We start from the raw sequence: 23,090 nt of genomic DNA, 5'->3' as shown, positions 1-23,090 counted from the left end.
TACTTATGTGTTCAAAGAAATATAAATTATGCATATTGAAAGATAAAAATATATAAAACATATATATTTTATATGTGTACTTAATATATTTTTGAAAAATAAAAAGGTCCGTATTTTTAAAATACCGGTCAAAATCTAGTTATTATAACAAAGATAATTAGAAAATATCTTTTAGTAAAACTATATTTTTTTCCTTTTTTTGAAAACAAATAATAAGAAAACCATAGTTAAGCAATTATGATCACACTTTGGCGTATCGGAATATTCGGACATTGTAATTTAATTACCTTATTTTGAGAAACTTATCCAAACATTTACCTGACACTTATCTGACATTCGTAAGACCACCTCTTAGGAACAACCACTACCCATGGCGTCACCGTATGACTTAACTGGAGAAGACATCGCCGGGATCTCGATCAATCCTCCTGCGAGCCGTGTGCCTTCTGTTTACAGTGAAGTCCAAGTGAGTCGTATCGATCACGCGCTTCCTCTTCCTTCCGTTTTTAAAAGTCCCTTTACGATCGTCGATGGTGCTCCGAGCTCCGCCGCCGGAAATTCAGGTCAATTGATCATCCTACTGTCTTAATTACTCTGACTAAACCGGATCCGCTAGAGTAAACCGGATTATGTCTCTTCCAATTTGATTTTGATGATTGGTTTGTTACAGAGGAGATTGCGAAATTATTTCCAAATCTGTATGGACAACCATCGGCTTTATTGGTTTCAGACCAATCTAATGATGCAGTTCTGTCGGACCAAAAGCTTAAAGTTGGTGTGGTTTTGTCTGGTGGACAAGCACCTGGAGGACACAATGTTATTTGCGGAATTTTCGGTTAGGACATTTTCTTTTTATTTTATCGAACCAAAAGGTTATAACTTTTGTGGGTTTTGAAGTGTTTGTGTTGTTATTCGTTTGGTTAGATTACTTACAGGAACATGCGAAAGGAAGTACAATGTTTGGTTTTCGTGGTGGTCCAGCTGGAATCATGAAAGGAAAATATGTTGAGGTCACTTCTGATTTTGTGTATCCTTATAGAAACCAGGTATTATTATTAATGTGGCTTCTTGTTGATAGAAGTGAAAGAAAATAACTTCCATTGAGCTTTTTGTTTATTTTTTTTTCGGTTCATGAGGATATAGAAACCAAATGCAAACCGACAATCGTTGGGCTTGTTTTTGATTCTAAAGGAATTGTTAAAACACTCTTTTTTTTAAGGTTTTACTGGTTTACTTTCTTTTCGGTTCGGTGTGGTTTTGGTTATGGATGTTCTATGTCTAGGTTCATTGGTATAGAAACGACCATGATTCGGTTTATTTTAGTTAACGGATTTTCAAAGAGATTTAATCAGTTTGTTTATTTTCAGCTTGGTTTATTCGGATATGGAAAAATAACCAAATGGTTTTTTATTCCCTCTTCAGTCCGGTTATTTAAGTATGGAAATTGGTTTGGTTCGGATTGATTAAACCCGGCTTGGACACTTTCAGTTTAACATGTTAAGATGTCTTGAAAAATGGTTTGTTAGAGAAGTCAAATTGATCATGAATAGAAGCTCATATGAATTAAAGAGCTGTTTCTGCCTTTTTTTAATTGATAATTTATGGGTGTGCGCCTTTTGGCAGGGTGGGTTCGATATGATATGCAGTGGAAGAGACAAGATCGAAACTCCAGAGCAGGTAAACAAGTTTTGTTTTTCTCCTTGAAGCTTCTGAAGATCTACAATGTTGGTGGTTTAAGACTTAGTTAGCATCGGTTTCCTACACATTGCAGTTTAAGCAAGCTGAAGATACTGTAACAAAGATGGACTTAGATGGTCTTGTAGTTATTGGTGGAGATGACTCCAATACTAATGCTTGTCTCCTCGCTGAATACTTCAGGTACATTTATTCCAAAAGACAAGTGAGTACGAGCTTTCTCATTAGTTGATTGGTAACTTTCTTATTCGGTTTCCAGAGGTAAAAACATGAAAACTAGGGTTATTGGGTGTCCCAAAACAATCGATGGTGATTTAAAGAGCAAAGAAGTCCCCACCAGTTTCGGGTTTGATACTGCTTGCAAGGTAAGTAAATTTAACATGGATCTCAAAGAAGCATCACTTAGTAATGTCTTTTCCTAGTAAAAACTTATTAATGGCTTTGTATCATTATATTCGTGCAGATATACTCGGAAATGATTGGGAATGTTATGATCGATGCACGTTCCACTGGAAAATACTACCACTGTAAGTTTATTTGGCCCTTAGCAAAATTGAATATCTTTGATACAAACTACAATTTTATTTCATCTGTTAATTTGCACATACAGTTGTACGTCTCATGGGCCGTGCTGCTTCTCATATTACACTTGAATGCGCTTTGCAAACCCATCCAAACATTACCATTATTGGTGAAGAGGTAACTCTTGCGTTTCTACTCAAGCTTTTTATCCACACTTTCAGTTTGCTAAGTATTGGTTTGAGAACAATAAACTATATGCAGGTTTCGGAGAAGAAGCTAACGTTGAAAAACGTTACGGATTACATTGTTGATGTGATCTGTAAACGCGCTGAAAATGGTTATAACTACGGTGTCATTCTTGTTCCTGAAGGTCTAATTGACTTTATCCCTGAGGTATCCAATAAATCATTTAGATTCTCTAATAAGATGATTCTTACTTCTTTTCTTTTCTCAATGTTTTTGTTCTTCAACTTCCGTTTATATTTTCTAGGTCCAAGAGCTTATTTCAGAACTGAACGAAATCTTAGCCCAAGGAAACGTCGACGAAGAAGGACAATGGAAGAAGAATCTTAAAGAAGAGACTCTAAAGCTTTTTGAGTTTCTTCCTCAAACAATTCAGGAACAACTGATGCTTGAGAGAGATCCACATGGGAATGTCCAGGTCTGTTTTTTTTAGGACCATCCGGTTTAGCAAAAAACCGATAAAAATCCAAACTCAAAACCGGTTTATGTTGCATATGTATGTTAAACCATCAGGTGGCTAAAATAGAGACAGAGAAAATGCTGATTCAAATGGTTGAAACAGAGTTAGAGAAAAAGAAGAAGGATGGTTCATATAAACGCGAGTTCATGGGGAAATCACACTTCTTTGGGTTATTACTTCTTAGCCTATAACATATATATATATATTAGTTACTAATTAGCATAAGACATATAGATTAGATACTAATTAGCCTCAACATCTGTTATTGTCATGTGTTTTAGGTATGAGGGAAGATGTGGACTCCCTACAAATTTCGATGCAACTTATTGTTACGCATTGGGTTATGGTGCTGGATCACTTCTCCAGAGTGGGAAGACTGGATTGATTTCATCGGTTAAAAAAAACTTTTCATCCTTTCTTGAAAATAATCATAGAATGTTTCACTATTTCAAGATTACTTACATTTATCATTTGTGTTTTTCTTTTGCAGGTTGGGAACTTGGCTGCTCCTGTTGAGAAATGGACAGTTGGTGGTACACCGCTAACTTCATTGATGGATGTTGAGAGAAGACATGGTATTGTTCAATTTTTTTTTTGAAATCTTCGATAGTTCTTTTTGTTATAACATTAATTTTTTATGTTGCAGGTAAATTCAAGCCTGTTATCAAGAAAGCTATGGTTGAGCTTGAAGGTGAAGTCTTTTAGCTCAAAACTTTATCGTACTCGTTTGCTCTATCTCACACTTCTGGTCAATATTCAGGCGCACCGTTTAAGAAATTTGCGTCACAGCGTGAAGAATGGGCTTTGAAGAATAGATACATTAGTCCTGGTTTGTTCACATACTCATGACTCTGCTTAAAGTAGTAATTGTTTTTAAATCTTCATTTTTTATCTTATTCTCCAGGTCCGATTCAGTTTAAGGGACCGGGATCTGATACCATAAATCACACTTTACTGCTTGAACTCGGTGCTCAAGCCTGACAATTTTTGTTACTGTCAGATTCACTCACTTTGTTGTAAAAACTTTGTAGTAAGAATGTTGTGACTTGTGAGTCAAGTAAACCAGCAGGTGATCATTGTGTTGTAGCTTGTAAGTCGTGTGTTGTGATGGAATCTTGAATAGGCATATGATGGACTCATGTGCTACTAAATAAAAGTTTCGTAAATGTCAGATAAAACTTAAATTGGTTTGGATTTGCTTGGATTCACCAGAACGTCATCAAAGACATGACTTTCTTGGAACTTTGTATTTTGAAACACCGCAAATTAAGGCATGTGGCTTCTCAATGGATTTAAACAAGCTACAAAAAGATTGTCGTCGAAGGAGCCATCTTTGTTGTAAGATAGTAGTTACTTGTGATGAGTAATCAAGAAATAAAATATGTTTTGTCGTAAGTTATTTGTAAAACTTGAATAGGCATACCATGGCTCGCGTGTCAGTAGATAATGTTTGGCAATTTCATATTTGATTCTTTCTTGTTTCATTTGATTTTTTTAGTGTTTCAACAATTTAGTTTATCTTCATTCGCCACTATTCGCCCGGTGATGTCTACCTAGAAGGCCAAAATTGCGTGGCCAGATGTGTGCAAACCGAAGAAAGGAGGGTTAGGGCTGAGATCGCTTGAAGAAGTAAACAGAGTTTCCTGTCTGAAGTTGATATGGTGTATTCTGTCCTCCAGATCATCCATGTGGGTTCAATGGATACATAAATATCTCATCAGGAAAGGTTCCTTTTGGAGTGTAAAAGAATCATGTTCTTTAGGCTCTTAGATGTGGAAGAAATTGTTAAAACTCAGACCTCTTGCCATGCCGCTTACTCGAGTGGAAGTTTGTAACGGTTCAACGACTTCCTTCTGGTATGACAAGTGGTCTCAGTTGGGGGTGATCAATTTAACTGGTGAAAGGGGTTGTATAGATCTTGGGGTCTCGATACACGCTATGGTGGAGAGGGCGGTCCAATCTTACCGAAGAAGAAGGCACATAACTACTGTCCTGCTGCAAATTGAGCAAGAGATTTTGAGGCTCAGAGCTCTAGGCCTCAGCCAGCAGGATGATATGGCTCTTTGGAAACGGGAGAATGATGTATTCCAACAAGGTTTCGAGTCTTCCCAAACGTGGAACCTGATCAGAGCGCAATCACCTCATGTTCCATGGTTCAAAGGGATCTCGTTTAAAGAAGCTACTCTCAAGTTTTCCTTCCTCACGTGGTTAGCTGTACACAACAGACTATCAACTGGGGATAGGATTCTCAAGTGGAACCCTCAAGCTTTCTCTATCTGTTGGCTGTGCAAAACAGCTACTGAAACGAGAGACCATTTATTTTTTGATTTCTCTTTCTCCAAGGAAGTTTGGATTGTAACAATCAGAGGCCTGGCAGGTGTAGGTGTACCGGCCCAATGGTCTGTCCTATTGCAAAGACTGGTGACTGGTCTACAAGATAGTACCAAAACTTCCTCTTCCGCTACTGACAGCCCATGCTATTTGGCATGAGAGGAACACTCGCCGGGTGGGAGAAAGCCATCAATCCCCTGCTCGCCTTCTTAGTCATTTGGATAAGATGATTAGAAACATGATCTCTTCCTTACGAAAGCAAGCGGGAGGCAGACATGAAAAAGCCATGGAGATATGGTTTGGGAGTAGATGATTCTTTCATTTTTTCCTTTTAAAAGTTTCTATAAGTTTCTATAGGCTTATTTTCTACACAAAGTAGCATTAGGTTGTACAAAAGTTTTTGAAGTGAATAAATTTAAAATTCTTAAAAAAAAAAAGTCATCGTTCATCTTTTTCCATTTTAATGTATTTGAACACTATACTAGTCTATCTAAGATAACTTCAACCTTTTGATGGACCCATAATCTACATACAATTTACTTTTTCAACAATGTAAATACACATTTCTTTGACCATGTCCAAATCGAGTAACTTAAACTCGAAGTCATCTCACGTTATCAAGACTCGTTCCTTTGACATCCACATCCATCGTGTATATCCCATCCGAAATTGTCTATCTTTCACGTATACGATAAACTTCTATAAACGTACTCATCAATTTCAATAACTTGCTTATTCTTTAAAGCGATGATGCTAGTAATCCAAACTGCTAAAAGGAATCAAAACTGCACCGTAAACTGCTAAAAGGGTTCTCATAATTGCTTTCAAGTAAAGAAACAACAATGATTGATATATGTAAAATATTTGTATTCCTTCTCTCATTTTTCTATGAGAATACAAGAGGGCACTATTCAATAGATGATTTGTAAGGACTTGATAATATCTACACTACATGAAAAATCTAACAAAGGAATGACCAAAACATTAAAAATTATTATGACGAATGATCATACTATTATTTAGCAGATTGTTTTTTATTCGGTAAACCGCACTTGTATCCAGAGCCTGTCCACTATACGTCTATTAAGTGGATCTCCAGGCAGGATATGATAAGATTATTTTTTAGGGGGGAATACTACCAGAAACTATTACACACATATATAGCTTATTTTAGTACCAAAATAGAGTATACAAGGAGCTTGGTTTGAATTATGAAGCTGTTAACCTTTTCACGTTTTCCATTGGGATAATAGACCACACTTTTACTTCTGGACATGTAATTTTCTTGAGAAATTTCTGGACATGTAATTATTAGGACCGTATTTGTTTGTTTGTAAACTTTGTTAGTTATACATCTTTCGAGTACTAGAACTTTCAACTAATTTTCCAGTATTTAATTGCATCTTCCTTTAATGTTTTTATCTAACGTGTAAATGATTTTTTTTTCTTTCTAATGTGTAATTTCTGTAAAGCCACCTTCATTATGTATTATTTCCTTTTTATAAAAGTGAATTTTCCATCAGATGTTTATTTGTTCCAAATATATTTCTAAAGAACTCCTTCACAAGTTAAAAGTACTTTTTAACCACCGTGTAATGTTGTTACAAAAAAAAAAAAAAAAAACCCGCCGTGTAATGTTATTTCAACCGAACATCCCCATATATATATTGACCATTTAACCTAAGCCTGGAGAGAAACCCCTAGAATTTCAAAAGAATTTCAACAGAGAGATTAAACAATAACGATGTTAAGGCAAACAGCGAGAAGGTCTCTTTTAGGGATTTTTTCATGAAACTCTAAACCATTCCCTATTGCTTCTCGAATGTACCATCCAATTGTGATCGACCATTTTGATAATCCCCGAAACGTTGGATCATTCAATAAGAATGATCCTAACGTTGGCACTGAATTTGTAGGAGCTCCTGCCTGTGGAGATCTAATGAAGCTTCAGGTTAAGTTTGATGGTTCCGGTAAAATCGTTGATGCTCGATTCAAGACCTTTGGTTGAGGCTCCGCCATTGCCGCTTCCTCCCTTGGTATGTTTAATCTTTATGAGAAATTGTGAATCGATTTTTCATCTTCTAATTGCGTAATTAGAGATATTATTAGGGATATATATCCCACATCGGGAATTTTAAGGGACATTAAGTAATATATAAAGGGTTAGGGCCAATCCACTAATCACCAATTGGTTTTTGAGTTGGAATCCCATAATAAACCCGAATCTAACATGGTATCAGAGCCCAGATCCTAAATACCCTAAAACTCCTGAATAAAATTAAAATTAACCCTTCTGACCGGGTATAAAGGTCGTGATTAACCTTTCCAACCGGGTATAAAGGTTGTGTTAAACTCTCTCGACCGAGTATAAATGTCCTAAAATTCCAAGATTTCTGGCCGATAAGAGCCTTTATCTCGAGGAGGGGTATTAGGGATATATATCCCACATCGGAAATTCTAAGGGACATTAATATATAAAGGGTTAGGGCCAATCCACTAATCACCAATTGGTTTTAAGTTGGAAGCCCATAATTAAACTTTAATCTAACAGATATAATTCATATTCTAGTCGATGTATTGTTTCATATATAGTGAAATATCTTGTATAGTACAGTTTGTAAATTATCATATTTTTTGGTGCAACAACATTGAGCTCTCAATGCTAAAGCTCGTAAGTTTGGTGATGTTTGTTAATTATGTTTTATAGCGCGACTGAATGGGTCAAGGGAAAATCCATGGAGGAAGTCTTAACCATAAAGAACTCGTAAGTGCTTTTTTTCATTTGTGGTTTCAGTTACTGGATCATTGCATGCAATTATTGATTGGTTTGTTTGAGAAAAATCTCAATGTGTTTGAATTTTGCAGGCAAATCGCAAAGCATCTATTTTTGCCACCGGTAAAGCTACATTGCAGTATGCTCGCAGAAGACGCCATCAAAGCAGCAGTTAAAGACTACCAGAAGAAGCAAGCCGAGGCTAATGGAGAAACCTTTAAGGCCTGATTACACCAAACTGTATTTTGGATCATGAGATGAAACTGAGGGATGTAATCGAAGAAGAGTTTTCAACTTATTGTTATGTTTGGTTGATCTAGTTTTGAGCTGTACTTGTTAAGTGGCTCTGATTTAAACATATATGAGGAAAAGTTGAGTTGTTCTGATTTTTTTTTCAACAAGTGGTTCTGATTTAAACATCTGAGGATGTACCTTTGTCGGCTATTAACTCAATTAAAAACTGTTCATCTCCTTCCCCTATGGTTTTACAGAATAATTGCTGCTCTAAACGGGTAGCGTAGCCTATGACCCCCCCATTTAAATTCTTATTTCAAATCACTTGGATGTGTATTCGTGTCTTCTTTGTGTCCTCCACTCCCAAAGTATTGGACGTACCGAATTAAAAGGAAAAATCAAAAGTTATTTTGACCATATTTCTGGATTATATATATAACTCAAATCGAAGTCAAGTTACAAATTATCATATGCATATGAAAGAACGGACCAGACTAGGGATTTTCTCTGGTGGATTTGGAAACATCTTGGAAGAACAGTGGCAAGTGGATGTACAGCTCAAGGCAAAAAAAAAAAAAAAAAAAAAGTATTTCACCAAATACTTGGATTTTGAGCTAATCAGAACAAAAATATCTTTTAAATTTTTTTTTAATAAACTTAACTCTGAACAAATACTCATAGATAGAGAAAAGAGAAACCATGCTATCCATGAAAAAATAGATTGGATCCATAACAGATGGATACAGTTTTGAAAGCTTCCTGGAGTGGTCTATCTTAGCAGTCTTTCCCCCTGTGTAAACCTCCACATAGAGTTTGTTCTTCACCCTTGAGACCTTGAAGCGAGCTCGTAGTAGTGGTTACCTTCATCAGGTGCTCCCACTATGATGAGTAGCAGTTGTAGTGGTCTTGAAACTGCTACCACCTATTCTTCTCTTCTTCCTTAGCGGCCTACCAAGTTATATCTGCAGCTACAACTCCTCTTAATCTCCAAGCTCATTTCTTGGCCTTTCTTTACACCTTATATGTCCTTAATTAGCTCATCATACCAAGCATCTGCAGTTTCACAAATCACCTGAAAATATTCAAAACTGTGAAAGAGGCAAAATTAAACCCCAGTATTCTAAAATGATGGCAGTGCAAGATGTTAGACTAAATGTTGGAGATGGATTACATCCATCAGTCATGGTCCATCAAGTAAACAGATTTCAGCTAATTTGGATATAGTTCGGCCAAATTATTTGGATCGGCTCGTCTGACCACCACTTGATCTAGCTTAGATGGGTAGCCGACAAAAAAAATTATTTGGATTTTGAATAAAATGTCTTTCCAACAACCCATCAGTGGATTTAATACATACTTTTGGTATTTGCCGGATTTAAATTAAACAATTGACACAGTCTATAGGGGGTTTAGAAAGTAACGCTAATTACTTTCAAAGAGAAAGATACGAGAATGCCAAATATACGAGAATGTCATAATGAGGAAGAAGTATAAGCCCTTTCCTCTTGCTCATGGAAGAAATGAAACATTACAGTTTGCATGGATGCTATCATAAATTAAACGTTACTATGTCGTTGTGCAACATGTTAAGTGGCCCTATTTGACTGTTTATCACCCTGACCAATCAAACTACATATTAATAAATGAATACTCTGCTTTTAATCAAAAAAACTGAAATTCAAATCCAAACTATATAAAGTAAACCAATTATCAAAATGTTCACTACTTCCAACAGTTTCAATTTCCGACCACATGTGTCCATTGCTTTGTAAGATTTTAGTTTCACTTGATGACTCTCAGACACGGCACAAATTCAATAATATTTTTAGGATTTAGACACGAATCTCTTAGTAGATCACAAAGCAAATAGGAACAAAAACCTCTTTCTCTATGAGCTTGGTGAATAAGCATTTGACTTGAGCGGCAGAGACATCGAGCGGTAAACATCGATAGAGGAGAGTCAGACAGTGTGAAGTTGAGGCTGCTCTGCTTCAATGTAACTGAAAGACACATAGTTCAGCCCGCTTTAATCAACAGACGTTTATTAAAGCTGAGTTCTTGAAACTAATATTTTATACTACATAAAAGAAAGTTTCCTCACTCGTGGCTTAAATAGCCATATGAGCATCACCCATCTCATACTCTAGTGCTACTGTTAAAAAATAGCATAAAAACATGAGGAAAGAAATATAGAGTTCGGACCAAACTCAGCGATCCATTATTCATCTCATTTGAATCACCTTATTTACACACCACACGTATCTATTAATAGAAAGAAGACAACCCAAATCTGCAATTATTCCAATGACGAGGCTATTAGCGAGAATCTATTAAACAACTCAAATATGCAGAGTTTCTCACGCCAGAAAACTAAATAGGATCATGAGTGAATGACAATTTTTTTATAAATATCTGGATTATAATGAACTGATAGACAAAGATCTTACGAAAGAGGGATTCAATGATTGTGGCAAGAGGGAGGCGAACAGTGGAGCCAGTCTTTAAATCACTGGATTTTTTTAAAAGCTTATGATTTAGAGGATTGAGTTGATGAATTTGAAGGTAGAGAGCATACCTTTTTATACTCGAAGATTCAGAGAAAGAGAATAAAAGGGGGGGGGGGGGGGATGCATGATTGCATTAAAGACGATGCTTGGATTAAGCATGATTCAGTGAAATCTTTCAGATTCCTCATCGTCGGGAAGATGAATCGAAGAGAACATAGGTGGCGAGGAGTGTTGGTCGTAACTTCCCAAATAATAATCCTAACTACCCGGTTTGGTGGCATATAGGCCCATAGAGAATTAGAACAATAACCCAATATTGAGCCCAATAAAAAACTCATGAAAGACCAAACTCGTTGACAATACTGAGAAGTTGTGGGACCCACACAAAAAATTACTGCTGATGTAGACAAGCTTAGGAGAGAACAAAAACTATCCTATTATAATTATAATATAGATTATTCACAAAGTGCAGTTTCACAAATAAGAAAATTTCACATTACAAAAAGCTGATTTTTTTAATACAATAATTATAATCTAGATGAAATTGTTTTGGAAGAGGTTGTTGAAACCACATTGATGACATTTGTAACAATTCTACCAAATTTCATATGTCTCGTTTTATGTGGAGTAGATATGTTAGATTCTCAGATTCTGATTATCTTACATGGAGTTAAAAAGCTAAAAAAAACTTATTTTTTTTTTTAGCTAAAAAAACTTAGACATATCTGATATGATACACTCAAGTTTATTGCTGAAGATGTCATAGATTCATAGACCTAATTCTACCCCATCCAACCCATTTATTATCCCATAAAATGTGTCCATAGATTATTGCCCAAATACTGCTCAAAAATTGCCAAAGAATCACTTGAAGGGATGTATTAATGACAAAATATAACATCAAAAGTTGGCTTACGCAGAGTTCATATGTGAGACTCCCAATTGGTGATTATCATGTGTGGCCTAAGAATCTAAGAAGAATGATTCACCGATGACACCCTCAGTTGTGAGGCCTGCTATTAAAATCTTGATAGATTTTGAACAGTAATGATTCTTTCCTTAATTCATGCAATACAATTATTGACTTAGTTTTTTATAGACTAATAGTGATTCTTGAGTATTTGTTTTGGACAGTGTGCTGCTTGTGGTGTTTGTTCAAGCTGAGTTTGAACGGTTCATGTTGGACTCATTTGATCCAATGGATTAAAAGGACCGAGTATGGAATGAAGTGCATAGAGATTCGGACCAGCAAACATGGCAAGTGCCTGATGATGAAGGGTTGGATCGAGAACTATATGCAATACTGCCAAATGGAGTTCGTCGGAAGAGAAAGATGTTGGTGTACTGGGATAAAAAAGGAGAAGGGATCAAGATGTGTGAATTCTATCTTTTGGATCCAGGATGAAATACTTTTGGGAATTGGTTCATGGTTGGTTTATTTTCAGACTTGTGTCATCGTGTGGTTTTTTTTTGTGGAGAAATGTTTAAACTCGACCAGTGTTGAGAAAGTTTGCAGACTACTTTTGGTATGACCTTTAATGTAAGAAATGTTAAACTTAAAATCTACTTTGAAATGGCTAGTTGTAGTTATTTTGACTATAAGCAAACATATTAATTGTGAGATAATTCGAGACCAACACATCACACCATCAGATACTAGGGAATTTTGTAACTTTCATAAGATTAGTTAGTTTGAGAATGTCTCATTCTGCAAGGAAACATGTTTTGTTTGTATGCGAACACATCGTATCAAGAATTAAATCAAACGACATCGTATCAAAGTGCAGATCGTATGAAAAACTAGATTTAAGTTTGAACGATGTCATATCAAGCACTAGAACGAGGACTAACAACATCGTTTCAAGAACTACATTGTATCTAGGGGTGTCAAAATGAGCTAACTCGCTCAACTTACAGTGAACTCGGATATTTCATGAGCTAGCCCAGCTCAGCCCAGCTTGGCTTATCTCATTTATTATATGAGCTTCAATATGTAAAGTCGAACTCAAATCATCTAGATTATGAACTAAATGAGATAACTCGCGATAAAGTATAAAAATAATTATAAAATAAATTATAAAGCAAAATAATTTTCATAATATAATTTAAAATTAATCCAAAACATTAATATTAAATATTGAATAAATATAGCACCTAATAATAAATTAAAAAGTTAAATCAGTGATCCGAAAATCTATTTCACATAAGAGTTTTGAGATGATTCATGTTCAAAGTCTTCATCTATTCAGATTATAAAAATATATATATTCTGGATGAGAATCTTAGGAATATTTTGTTTTAGTTTTTAATTTTAAAGATATATGATACGAGGATTGATATCAATATTCTTTAACATTTTTGAAAATAATTATAACTTTTTGGTTTTACATTTTAATTTTAGAAGATAAATACAATTAATATAAGAACTATATTTTCTTACATAAGAAAAATAGAAGTCATCTATATATATGTATGTATATATATATACATTAAGTATAAAAGCGACCAAGGTCATGATTTAGCTTATGATCATTAAAAATCTTTCATATAACTCGTGATCTAATTTAAACTCGATCATTAAGCTCATTTATTAAATGAGTGTAAAAAACAAAGATCATGCTCATGAAAAATCGAACTGAGCCAGCTCATGAGGTATAACTCATTTTCACACCCCTAATTGTATATCATTTATACTTAAGTTTTTTTGCATAGTGTAGTTTATTCTAATAATAATAACTGCATGTAATAATAAACAAAATTTTAAATAATTATAAGAAATTATTTAATTAATAGTGAGATAATTTAGACCCGCGCATACCATACAGACCCACATTTTTAACCGGTATGTTGAAAAGGACCGGTTGGTTATCTCCGGAAGGTTTCTCTGTAATCGCCTTAAAACTTTTTGTCTGTAAATCAAATCCTTCTTTAGAAAACCTCATAAACCCTTTAACAGCCTCGATAAATTGTGTAAAGGCAAATCGAATGGCGGTTCTTCACCGATTGTTTCGAGCAGCTCGCGTATGGCGCGGATCTCTCTCCCACCATCCTCCGTCGCAGCCACGTGGACGACGCGAGCTTCGTCGACGTTTCCATCACGGTACGATTCTCCATTTCTTCTACTGTCTGATTCAAGAATCTGCGAATCTCTTTGTGATATGATCTTCTGATTGATCATGGTTTTCGAATGAATTCTTCTAATTGGTTTTTTTAAAAAAAAGGGAACTGTTGAGGAATTTGATTTGTGCAGGAACCGTTGAGCGTAGTAATTCAAAAGCAAGTGATGTCCTGAGATCTTGCAGCACCTTAAACGATTCTCCATGCTTTTCTATGGCGCCTGCAGTTTTTGGTGCTCTCTTTAGCCTTGGAGCGATTGGAGTAGCTTATGCTGATTCTGATGAGGTTCTGTAACCGTCACATTGATTAATTACTCCTTCTATGTATAACACAGTTACTTCTTTCTGATTATATGGTTTATAACTTGACCACTTGCAGGCTAATTACAAGTCATCTTCCCCCATAGATCCTCCCCCAAACCATGTAGACGACATTTCCAAGAAAGATGAGGTTTTGTAACACACCTGGAAACTGTAGATGATTTGATTTAGTCCGTCTATGTAGCATAGCTACTACTGATTGTAGTTTATAATTTTGATTTTGTTGCAGATTAGTAACAAGTCATCTGTCCCAGCAGATCCTCCACCAAACTATGCAGACATTGCCAAGAAAGAACGAGCTCGGATCCAAGAACTAATACAAAGCAAAGGAAGTCAATATAGTTCTTGCCCACGGTTCAATGTCTTTGTCAGGGGTCAAAAGGTTTCTGCAATGATCTTTTGAAACTTTCTCTCTTGTTTTTGATAATTTTAGTAATGATTGTGATCTGGAATTTTAAGGCAGGATTTTGATTAAGCGTGTTTTGTGTTGTAGATTACGTTGAAGTTTCAAGTTCCTTCCACATGCGAAGTTGCACAGTTAATAGCAAACATTGGATCACAACTAGGTGTGAAAGTCTCAGATCGCACTGGTGGTTCAGACATGATGTTGCGTTCTTGGGACAAGTAAGTGTCTTGTTCTACAAAATTTTTGTCCAAGAAGCAGTTTCTTAAGCTAAACGCTACTCGTTTCTTGTTATTTCAGCCCAGTTGCTTGGCAAATAGCACTTCGAAGTGTGGAAAAGAAGAAGGAAGCAGGAGCAAGTGAGGATGATTCAGATGAAGACCTGTGCATTCTTATCTTTGGCTCCTTACTTACCTCTGATAAAGTGGTAAGCTTCATTTCTCGTTCGAATAAAGAACCAACTCTCAAATCTTAATGATGCTACAACATGTTTTCAGGAAGTTGAGTTCATAAAGAAGGGAAGCTTGACTACTGAAGAACTCGAGGCTTTTGTTTCAGCTCTGCAAGTAGCTGGAACAAAACCTGGACAAAACAAAGGAGGTAGAGGAAGCGCACGTGAAGCATCTAAGGACAAAACTATTTCTCAATTGGAATCGATGGGAGTGAGAATCTATGGAGTTAACAAACCTCTTGGAGATGATGATTCTGTCCACGAGATATCATGGGACAATATCGCTGGATATGAACAGCAAAAACGGTAAGCTTTGGTTTACATCTTTTCTCTTTTCTATCCCACAAAGCTGCTAATATTAGCTTCTTATCATGGTGCAGAGAAATAGAAGACACAATACTGATGGCTCTTCATAGTCCTGAAGTATATGATGATATAGTTCGTGGTACACGGTCTAAATTTGAATCAAACCGACCCCGAGCTGTGCTGTTTGAGGGTCCACCAGGTTAGCCACAGAAGAAATTGCATTTTTTTTTGTAGAAACAAGTTTTGAATCTGATTATTCATTAAACTCTAAAACTTAGGAACTGGGAAGACATCTTGTGCGCGTGTTATCGCTAATCAAGCAGTGAGCATCCTAGAACCTGCTCCTTTTTTAACCTTTTGAGGATTTGAATATTGAGCTCTAACCATTTATCAGGGCATACCGTTGCTATATGTGCCGCTGGAAGCTGTAATGTCTAAGTACTATGGTGAAAGCGAGCGGCTTCTTGGTGCTGTGTTTTCACAAGCAAATGAGCTCTCTGATGGTGCAATTATATTTCTTGATGAGGTGAAGTCAATATTGCTCCTTTCAAGATTTGACTATGAATTAAAAACAAAATTGACTTGTCTAAGTAACGTTTCAGATCGATGCCTTTGCTATATCTCGTGATAGTGATATGCATGAAGCAACACGTAGAGTTTTGTCGGTACTACTAAGGCAGGTAAATACGCATAAAGTTTGTCAATAACACATATCAACTACAGACTAGCTATTATTTCGTCTTTTGTTTCTTTGCAGATTGATGGATTTGAACAGGACAAAAAAGGGGTTGTGATTGCTGCAACCAATAGAAAACAAGATCTTGATCCCGCTTTAATCAGGTAAAGCAATAAACCCTCTTAAACATGTTTTAACTCGTGTCCTGACCAGTGTCCTATGTGTATATCTTTAGCCGGTTCGATTCCATGATCATGTTTGGCTTACCGGACTTACAAACCCGTCAAGAAATCATCGCCCAATACGCAAAACAACTCTCAAAGCCTGAACTAGTCCAGCTTGCTCATGCCACAGAAGCGTATAGTTTCTCACTTTTTTCTTTTAACATAATCATTATAAAGTTTGCAATGAATCCTGTGTCGTCCACACGGACTTTTTCTTTTTAATGTGGTGTTGACTGGGTATGCAGAATGTCAGGCAGGGATATTCGAGATGTATGTCAAGGAGCAGAACGAACATGGGCTTCAAAGGTGATGTGTTAAATTTGGTTAAATATTGTTACACAGGTGCAGATCATTAAGGGACATTAACCTTTTATGTGCTGTTGAATATTAGTTGATTCGTCGAGCAAAAGCAGATGGGGTAGAACAACAACAAGTGACTCTCCCTCCAATACAAGAGTACTTGGAAAGCGCTGAAGCTCGCCGCAAAGCTCTTCGCAGTGTCGCTGAACAGAGGGAGGAGAATTTGGCTGCTCGTTCCAAGAAGCCTTTGCTAGATTTTGAGTGACTATATACATTTGGAATAACATAACTTAGGAACAGTAACATATATACAAGGCAGTTTTACTTCGGTTCATTGCATTTTACTTCTTGTCTAGGTCAAATCTTGAGCAGATTGTTACAGAAGCTCATGTGAAATTGAAGCAAGAGCTATTGTATCACAAGAATAAAAAACTGCCTTGATTTAATTTCAAACGACACCGTTTCAAGGACTAGTTTAAGTTTAAACGACATCGTTATACGTCTCTTGACCCCGAAACATTCCTCAAAGGAAAAAGAGTCTCTCAGACTCTCTGCATTTACCAAACAAGAGTCGGAGTGTATCAGCACTTCGAAGGTAAACCTTGCTGTTAGGGACGATTGCTGTCGCGTCTGGATCTTGTTTCTCAGTTTTGCAAGAACAATTTCTCTGAGATCAGACGCCTTTTGATTTTTCCATCATTAATTTTCGTACGGGTATGAGAACTTCTGTTGCCTTGAAACTGTTCGACGAAATGCCTAAGTGAGTGTATGATCTTTTCTTTTTGTTTTTTGTTCAGGGTTCAGAGGTTTGGTCTGTTCTTCAGTGCTTGAGTTGTTTTGATACGCCGCAGCCATGGATGGTAAGTGACTGATTCTTGCGAAATAGAAAAAATGTGAATTTGTTTTAGCTTCAAGAAAGGCCATTTCTTTATGTTACAAACCTTATGGTGTTTGCGGGTAAAAACTCTATGACATTGTGTTCGTTGCCAGCTTTAAGTTGTAATTTTTGTTCTTAAACTTCTTAGTATAGCTTGTTCAGACCCCAATCACCATTTGTGCATTCTTATTCTGGAAACTTGAATTTGAGGTCTCTTTATGACGAGAGTTTTTTGGATCCTAAGTCCATTTTTTATATATGTATATGGGAAGTTGTAACATTGGTGATTACAATTTTTCAGTTGATTCACAGCCAATGATGGAGGAGACCATACTGGTCGGTGACGACCTAATGATGGGTCCTCCATCTCCTGTCATCCCTCCTGAAATTGCTTCACATGTCCTCGAAGGTGTTGAACTCTGCGATGGCATTTTGAGGAATCTATTCCTATGTAAGTCTCCTGTTTACCCGTTACAAACTCTGTGTATCCTCGTTTTGGTTTGTAATACATAACATTCCATCCATCAGTGAGTGGAGTTTGATTATTTTTATTCTTGGGTTTCAGGCTTGCAAATCAATGATATTGAACCATTTTGCCAAGATGAGCTTGCCTTGTATCGACAATGTGCTGAAAACAGGGTGTGTTGTCTTTCTCCACATTATCTATCTTCTCGGGTTGTATAGCTTACTTTTTCGTATTTCATATCCATTTCTTTGAGGTTTTCTTTATATTATTATCTTCTTGTTTTAGGACAAGGTATTGAGAGTAAGGCTTCAAGAGAGCGAATACAAGTTAGGATCGTCAATGCCTATTGATCTTGCTAAGGAAAGGGTTACTCAGCTTGAATCTGAAGCCACATCACTAGAGAGGTACTCTTTCTTAAATATTGTGTAGTGACACAGAGAATTTCAGATTTAAACCTTCTTTTTGGATAATCTTTATGATAAGAGTTTCTCTCTGGATCTACCTTGTAATCATGTAAGTACTCACAAACTCTGCTTATGTTCCAAATGTTTATATGATCAGGCATTTGATTCTAGCTAGTGGAGCTGAAGGAATCGAAGGATTTCGTCAGAGGTGGAGTTTGCACGGTCGTATGACAGATACCAAGTACTGTAAAGATACCTTATCTCATAGAGTAGCAATGCTTATAACACATATTATCATGGAATAAATATGCTGCATGAGACTAGTTGAGCTTATATATGCCTCCGTAACTGAGCTATTGACTATTTTATACCCCTTTATATGGTAAAATGTGTTTAATTTGGGTCTGATTCTTAGCTTAAAGCAAAGGTTATATTTTCCTTTCATGGATGTCACAGGAAAAGACTGGAGTCACTGAAGCGAGGAATGGAAAATAGGAAAAAGGAGGGACATGATCAGCCGGCGAAACCTTCTACTCCGAAGAGATGGTTTCTTTGGTGAAGCTTTTGTCATTTTACTAGCATGCTCCAGAGAATGAATCATACAATCTAAAAAATAATAATGCATTTATGGTGCAGATGCTTCCCAATGTAACCATGTTTTCATATGGAAAGTAGAATATATTTACTTAAAAGCACTCGTTTGGATTGTGATATTAGATACGCTTGAGATGCTTCTAAAATAAACCAAATATGATGCTCACAAGTCGCAAGACAAACTTGGGAGCATAATGTTGATCCTTGATAGTGGAAGACAATGTTATCTTGACAAGCTTGTGACATTGAGTGCACATTGGCCAAGACATATGAGCAGAACATCAAACTCTTTCTGTAAGTTACACATTTGAACCGGGCTTCATGAATAACTTCCTCCCAGGTAAACATTTAGCTTAAAAAAGCTTGTCTAGACATCTAAAATCGATGGTGATCGACCACACAGAAATTGGGTTTACACAAGGTTCCTTTTTTTTCTTAGTTATAATCTAATTTTGAATTAGGCTCATTCTGAGATTTTATTACCATCCATCACTGTCTTCCATGAAGCATGCATGTGATCTCTCTCTCTTATCTAAAATGTCGGTAGGCTAAGATTCGGTTCCTTCCAGGTTTGATAGAGCCAGTTTCGTACCAACCAAAAAATTCTATACCGAACATGCCAAATTAAATCAAAATGTTCGGATTTTGGTTCATCCATCAGCTAATTCGATTTTTTTTAAACTGAGACTATACCGGTTAATCACAATATTTGTAACCGAACCAATTCGAATTGAACAAAACCAAACCGAATCGAACCGTACTATGTTTCGGATCAATTCAACAGTTTTTCAGTTAACCGAACGATCCGACCCGAATAAACCGAAGTAAACCAACCTCCAGGTCAACTTTTAGTTAACACACATGACAGTGCCTCATCTCTGTGTCTATCGTTTTACTGTTTGCGCATCGGGGAGGAAACAATGTCATCGAAGGACAAGAAACCAGCGAAGCCGTCGAGCAGTCGAACCGGTGGAATCCGCACTCTCTCCGATCTCAATCGGAGATCAAATCCGGACTCAGACAGTGATTCGGACGGTCCTCAGGAGTACTACACCGGCGGCGAGAAAAGGTCAGTCCTCAATAACCATCTCACTTCTTTGATATTCTAATCCTCTTTAAGTGTTAGGATCGTACTTAGACACGTTTGGATCTGAATCGTTTTATAGTGGTATGATGGTTCAAGATCCATCGAAGAAGGATGATGTTGATGAGATATTCAATCAAGCTAGGCAGCTAGGAGCTGTTGAAGGACCTCTCGAGACTCCTTCTTCGAGTTCCAGAAGCTTCACTGGAACTGGGAGGTTGCTTTCAGGTGAAAGCGTTTCGACTCCTCCTCCTCAACAGCCTGACCCTGTGGCTCACAACATTATCTTCTGGTCTAATGGATTCACTATAGATGATGGTCCGTTGAGGAAGTTGGATGATCCAGAGAATGCTTCTTTTCTCGAGGTACTACGGAACCAAAAATGTCATGTCATAACTGTTGTTGTCCATCTCTGTTTGAGTTATCTTTTTTTTTGGGTAGAGTATTCGAAAGTCTGAGTGTCCGAAAGAGCTTGAGCCTGAAGATAGAAGAGCTCCTGTACATGTTAATCTGATGCGAAGGGAAGAGAATTGTCCTGTGAGTGTCCTCTCTCTATAAATCCATATTTGTATCTCTTTCTCTTTATCTTGTCTCATCTCATTGTAGGAAAGAGAGAAGCCTAAGGTTTCCTTTCAGGGCGTTGGAAGGACTCTTAGTGGTGGTACCCCATCGCTGGCTCCAGATTCCGCAGCCGTTCCGGTACAAACCGGTTTAGCAGCACCACCGTCTCCAACTCTTGTAATAGATGAAACCCTTCCTACCGCATCGATTCAGATTAGACTAGCGGATGGGACCCGGCTTGTGGCTAAGTTCAATCACCATCACACGGTTAGTGACATTCGGGCTTTCATTGACTCCTCTCGGCCTGGAGCCCCGGTTAACTACCAGCTTCAGACAATGGGATTCCCACCTGCGCCTTTGACGGATCTCACTCAGACCATCGAACAAGCTGGTCTAGCCAACTCTGTTGTTCTTCAGAAATTCTAGAATGTTTCTTCTTTTTTGTCTTTGGATCAGAGTTTCCGTAACTGTTACTGTAACCAGAAAATGTTGGCACTTAAACGGGGTCTCTCATATCGGAAGAACAAGACTTGTGGTATAGATTTAATTATTTTATCGAAAATATTTTTCTCATTATGCGGGTTGGAGTTATTCACAAATTATTCTTTTGGTAAAGTATATATTTGGCTAGTATGTTAATCAAGTTTATTGTTTAAAAAATCCAAGACATGAATGTGAACAACAAAATTGATAAATGAAATTATGTTTTATTCAGCAAATAACTTATGTCAGACATATACTATGTCAGACATATACAATAGTTTTTTTGGGGATCAAAATACAATAGTTTTATCATTACACTTTCAACTGTTTTGGTGGAGGACCTCCACGACAACCGGGATGTTCTGGGATACAAGGATCGTTAGAAGAACCAAGGTTTATTGCATTTATATTGTTTAAATTATGACACACACAACTTTCACGAATATTGTTGCAATAGCCTCCACATAACTTTTTGCAGTCATTGTTGTTCTTACAAAAATTCCCCACTGCAAGATTCTGACCTTGAACACACCAAAATATAATAAAGTGATATTAAAAACAAATATACTAAGAAAAGTTTTAAAATAAACAATTTAAAACTGATTTCAAAAAAATCTTTTTTTTTTCTCTAATCTGGATATATGTATATTGGTAAAAAAAAAATACATTTTTGGTTTGTTTGAAAATTATATGCATGCTTACTTACGGAAAATGACGACAACAAGACAAGCCAATAACAATAATTTAAGGGAAATGGTCTTCATTCTTCACGTAAATGATTTTTTAATGATTGATGAAATGAAGTTACTCTTCATCGCTTTTTATAGTCCAACTAGATGATGGCTATAATCAACCATAAAATCTGGAACAATCGTTTTTCTTTAGCTTTTTTTTTTTTATTACTCAAGGAAATATACAAGGTGTAATTAGTACTATATTTTATCACCAAATATTGCTACTAAAAATAATAGGGGAAATTTACAAACAAAAAAATAGCTACTATCAATAAATTTGGAAATGTGGTGAAACTTTTATTAATACTATGGAGAAGCTAGGGATGTGGCTTAGTCCTGCTACTTTAGAGCTTTATCACATTACTTGGGATGATTCTGCTTCATTGCTTGAGAAGCAGTTCCATACACTAAGGTCGCTTATGAGGTATGCAGTTCCATACACTAATATTTTAAACAACATTTTTTAATCTAACAATGCGTTATTATTCATAAGGCGGTAACATCCTATCAGCGACCTTTTGGATCTCAAAAGAAGATATTAGGAATAGGTCGTCGATGCAGACATTTGCAACACTTAGCCCCATCCCTGAATTCATGCAATGGTTCCTCTCAAACTTCTCATCTCACATCAAGATTTGGTGAAGATGAGGGCGGTGGTACACAGAGCAATTCAACTTCATTCAGCGAGAATGTATTACTACCAGAAGAGGAACAAACCCTTATGAGTCCGTCAGAATAAGAAGCTTTTTTAATCAATGCACTTCATTTATGCTATTATCAAATCTTGTTCAAGGCATTAACTCAACGATTCTTGTTTATGCAGTGATTCTTCTTCCGGTAGCAACGCAATGGAAGTTCTATTAAACCTTCTATCACAAAAGAACTGCTATTGGGCTACTTCACCTTGTATATTTCCAGTTTAAGAACCTATTCTTATGTGGTTTTGTGCTAGGTATGTTCATTCTTGTATATCTAATGGTTAACATGAATCATATAATCATAACCTCTACTGTTTTTTGTCTTGATTTTTTACATAGGTACCTCTTGCAGGAGGAGAAGAGAGGAAAAACTTTAGACTCTGTTGCAAACTTCCACTTGCAAAACGTAGCGGTAAGTCTAGTAGCAATATGGTTTAGACAAACATTTTGTGATTGAGATTGATTGACATTAGATGGTTGAAAGAATAAATTGGATGGCTGATCGATCAAAGAAAAGTATTCATTTAAGTGGAGGCATTGTGGTTAAGTATGTCTACAGGTTAGAGAACATTGAATACTATGCCTAATCTTATTTTGGTTCAGGACAAATCCATGCCTCTCCTAGTA

The 23,090-nt window shown here is 36.5% G+C and overlaps 6 protein-coding genes and 1 long non-coding RNA gene across 12 annotated transcripts; 6 read left to right on the top strand and 1 right to left on the bottom strand.

The window, feature by feature from the left end:
• Positions 1-301: 301 nt before the first annotated feature.
• On the top strand, positions 302-4,114 carry LOC106366908 (pyrophosphate--fructose 6-phosphate 1-phosphotransferase subunit beta 2). Its single transcript, XM_013806589.3, has 16 exons — positions 302-563; positions 671-835; positions 925-1,046; positions 1,624-1,677; positions 1,772-1,878; positions 1,955-2,060; positions 2,159-2,222; positions 2,306-2,394; positions 2,479-2,610; positions 2,708-2,878; positions 2,974-3,089; positions 3,202-3,313; positions 3,411-3,495; positions 3,567-3,611; positions 3,681-3,749; positions 3,825-4,114. Exons 1-16 carry the CDS (start codon positions 371-373, stop codon positions 3,899-3,901), a joined length of 1,707 nt encoding a protein of 568 aa, XP_013662043.1. The 5' UTR covers positions 302-370; the 3' UTR covers positions 3,902-4,114.
• A 189-nt stretch (positions 4,115-4,303) lies between these two features.
• On the top strand, positions 4,304-8,443 carry LOC106364478 (iron-sulfur cluster assembly protein 3). The gene is given in 3 exon segments (XM_048768313.1): positions 4,304-7,291; positions 7,959-8,015; positions 8,117-8,443. Coding segments are annotated over 3 exon segments (489 nt in total). The 5' UTR covers positions 4,304-6,995; the 3' UTR covers positions 8,253-8,443.
• On the top strand, positions 4,727-5,410 carry LOC106363027. Its single transcript, XM_013802838.1, has one exon. It carries the CDS (start codon positions 4,727-4,729, stop codon positions 5,408-5,410), a length of 684 nt encoding a protein of 227 aa, XP_013658292.1.
• A 430-nt stretch (positions 8,444-8,873) lies between the features above and the next one.
• Positions 8,874-13,428, bottom strand: LOC106366909. Of its 4 annotated transcripts, none has more exons than XR_007328499.1 (3): positions 10,834-13,428; positions 10,706-10,767; positions 8,874-10,548 (listed from the first exon to the last, which is right to left on the bottom strand). It is a non-coding gene; the product is annotated as an uncharacterized LOC106366909 (long non-coding RNA). The 4 variants fall into 4 exon arrangements; XR_007328497.1 differs by having other exon boundaries at positions 8,874-9,346; positions 10,139-10,767; positions 10,834-11,175; XR_007328498.1 differs by having other exon boundaries at positions 8,874-10,767.
• A 188-nt stretch (positions 13,429-13,616) lies between these two features.
• On the top strand, positions 13,617-16,896 carry LOC106366910 (probable 26S proteasome regulatory subunit 10B). Of its 2 annotated transcripts, none has more exons than XM_013806590.3 (15): positions 13,617-13,865; positions 14,016-14,167; positions 14,261-14,332; positions 14,432-14,584; positions 14,696-14,826; positions 14,906-15,032; positions 15,103-15,362; positions 15,437-15,561; positions 15,641-15,684; positions 15,757-15,888; positions 15,965-16,042; positions 16,120-16,202; positions 16,274-16,396; positions 16,508-16,568; positions 16,654-16,896. In XM_013806590.3, exons 1-15 carry the CDS (start codon positions 13,751-13,753, stop codon positions 16,825-16,827), a joined length of 1,830 nt encoding a protein of 609 aa, XP_013662044.2. In that variant the 5' UTR covers positions 13,617-13,750; the 3' UTR covers positions 16,828-16,896. The 2 variants fall into 2 exon arrangements, with proteins under 2 accessions (XP_013662044.2, XP_048624267.1); XM_048768310.1 differs by having other exon boundaries at positions 14,408-14,584.
• Positions 16,897-17,065: 169 nt separating this feature from the next.
• On the top strand, positions 17,066-19,025 carry LOC106366914. Of its 2 annotated transcripts, none has more exons than XM_013806595.3 (7): positions 17,066-17,276; positions 17,360-17,422; positions 17,741-17,890; positions 18,005-18,078; positions 18,191-18,309; positions 18,467-18,550; positions 18,766-19,025. In XM_013806595.3, exons 2-7 carry the CDS (start codon positions 17,416-17,418, stop codon positions 18,866-18,868), a joined length of 537 nt encoding a protein of 178 aa, XP_013662049.1. In that variant the 5' UTR covers positions 17,066-17,276; positions 17,360-17,415; the 3' UTR covers positions 18,869-19,025. The 2 variants fall into 2 exon arrangements, with proteins under 2 accessions (XP_013662049.1, XP_013662050.1); XM_013806596.3 differs by having other exon boundaries at positions 17,092-17,157.
• A 695-nt stretch (positions 19,026-19,720) lies between these two features.
• Positions 19,721-21,124, top strand: LOC106366912 (plant UBX domain-containing protein 4-like). Its single transcript, XM_013806592.3, has 4 exons — positions 19,721-19,972; positions 20,070-20,352; positions 20,429-20,524; positions 20,594-21,124. Exons 1-4 carry the CDS (start codon positions 19,824-19,826, stop codon positions 20,972-20,974), a joined length of 909 nt encoding a protein of 302 aa, XP_013662046.1. The 5' UTR covers positions 19,721-19,823; the 3' UTR covers positions 20,975-21,124.
• Positions 21,125-23,090: the final 1,966 nt, after the last annotated feature.

This window comes from Brassica napus, chromosome C9 (genome assembly GCF_020379485.1).
Source record: "Brassica napus cultivar Da-Ae chromosome C9, Da-Ae, whole genome shotgun sequence".
In the NCBI taxonomy this organism is placed as follows: domain Eukaryota; kingdom Viridiplantae; phylum Streptophyta; class Magnoliopsida; order Brassicales; family Brassicaceae; genus Brassica; species Brassica napus.
This window is presented reverse-complemented; position numbering and strand designations above follow the sequence as displayed.

What these genes read in the sequence shown, in the direction of transcription:
- LOC106366908 (XM_013806589.3), top strand. Translation starts at nt 371, where the DNA reads ATGGCGTCACCGTATGACTTAACTGGAGAAGACATCGCCGGGATCTCG. An exon ending in CACTGGAAAATACTACCACT is followed by an intron (nt 2,223 to 2,305) that starts GTAAGTTTATTT and finishes TTGCACATACAG; the next exon opens with TTGTACGTCTCATGGGCCGT. An exon ending in GGATGTTGAGAGAAGACATG is followed by an intron (nt 3,496 to 3,566) that starts GTATTGTTCAAT and finishes TTTATGTTGCAG; the next exon opens with GTAAATTCAAGCCTGTTATC.
- LOC106363027 (XM_013802838.1), top strand. Translation starts at nt 4,727, where the DNA reads ATGCCGCTTACTCGAGTGGAAGTTTGTAACGGTTCAACGACTTCCTTC.
- LOC106366910 (XM_048768310.1), top strand. Translation starts at nt 13,751, where the DNA reads ATGGCGGTTCTTCACCGATTGTTTCGAGCAGCTCGCGTATGGCGCGGA. An exon ending in TGTCGGTACTACTAAGGCAG is followed by an intron (nt 16,043 to 16,119) that starts GTAAATACGCAT and finishes GTTTCTTTGCAG; the next exon opens with ATTGATGGATTTGAACAGGA. An exon ending in CTTGCTCATGCCACAGAAGC is followed by an intron (nt 16,397 to 16,507) that starts GTATAGTTTCTC and finishes CTGGGTATGCAG; the next exon opens with AATGTCAGGCAGGGATATTC.
- LOC106366914 (XM_013806595.3), top strand. An exon ending in GACAATGTGCTGAAAACAGG is followed by an intron (nt 18,079 to 18,190) that starts GTGTGTTGTCTT and finishes TTCTTGTTTTAG; the next exon opens with GACAAGGTATTGAGAGTAAG. An exon ending in GAAGCCACATCACTAGAGAG is followed by an intron (nt 18,310 to 18,466) that starts GTACTCTTTCTT and finishes TTATATGATCAG; the next exon opens with GCATTTGATTCTAGCTAGTG.
- LOC106366912 (XM_013806592.3), top strand. Translation starts at nt 19,824, where the DNA reads ATGTCATCGAAGGACAAGAAACCAGCGAAGCCGTCGAGCAGTCGAACC. An exon ending in AGAATGCTTCTTTTCTCGAG is followed by an intron (nt 20,353 to 20,428) that starts GTACTACGGAAC and finishes TTTTTTGGGTAG; the next exon opens with AGTATTCGAAAGTCTGAGTG. An exon ending in GAAGGGAAGAGAATTGTCCT is followed by an intron (nt 20,525 to 20,593) that starts GTGAGTGTCCTC and finishes ATCTCATTGTAG; the next exon opens with GAAAGAGAGAAGCCTAAGGT.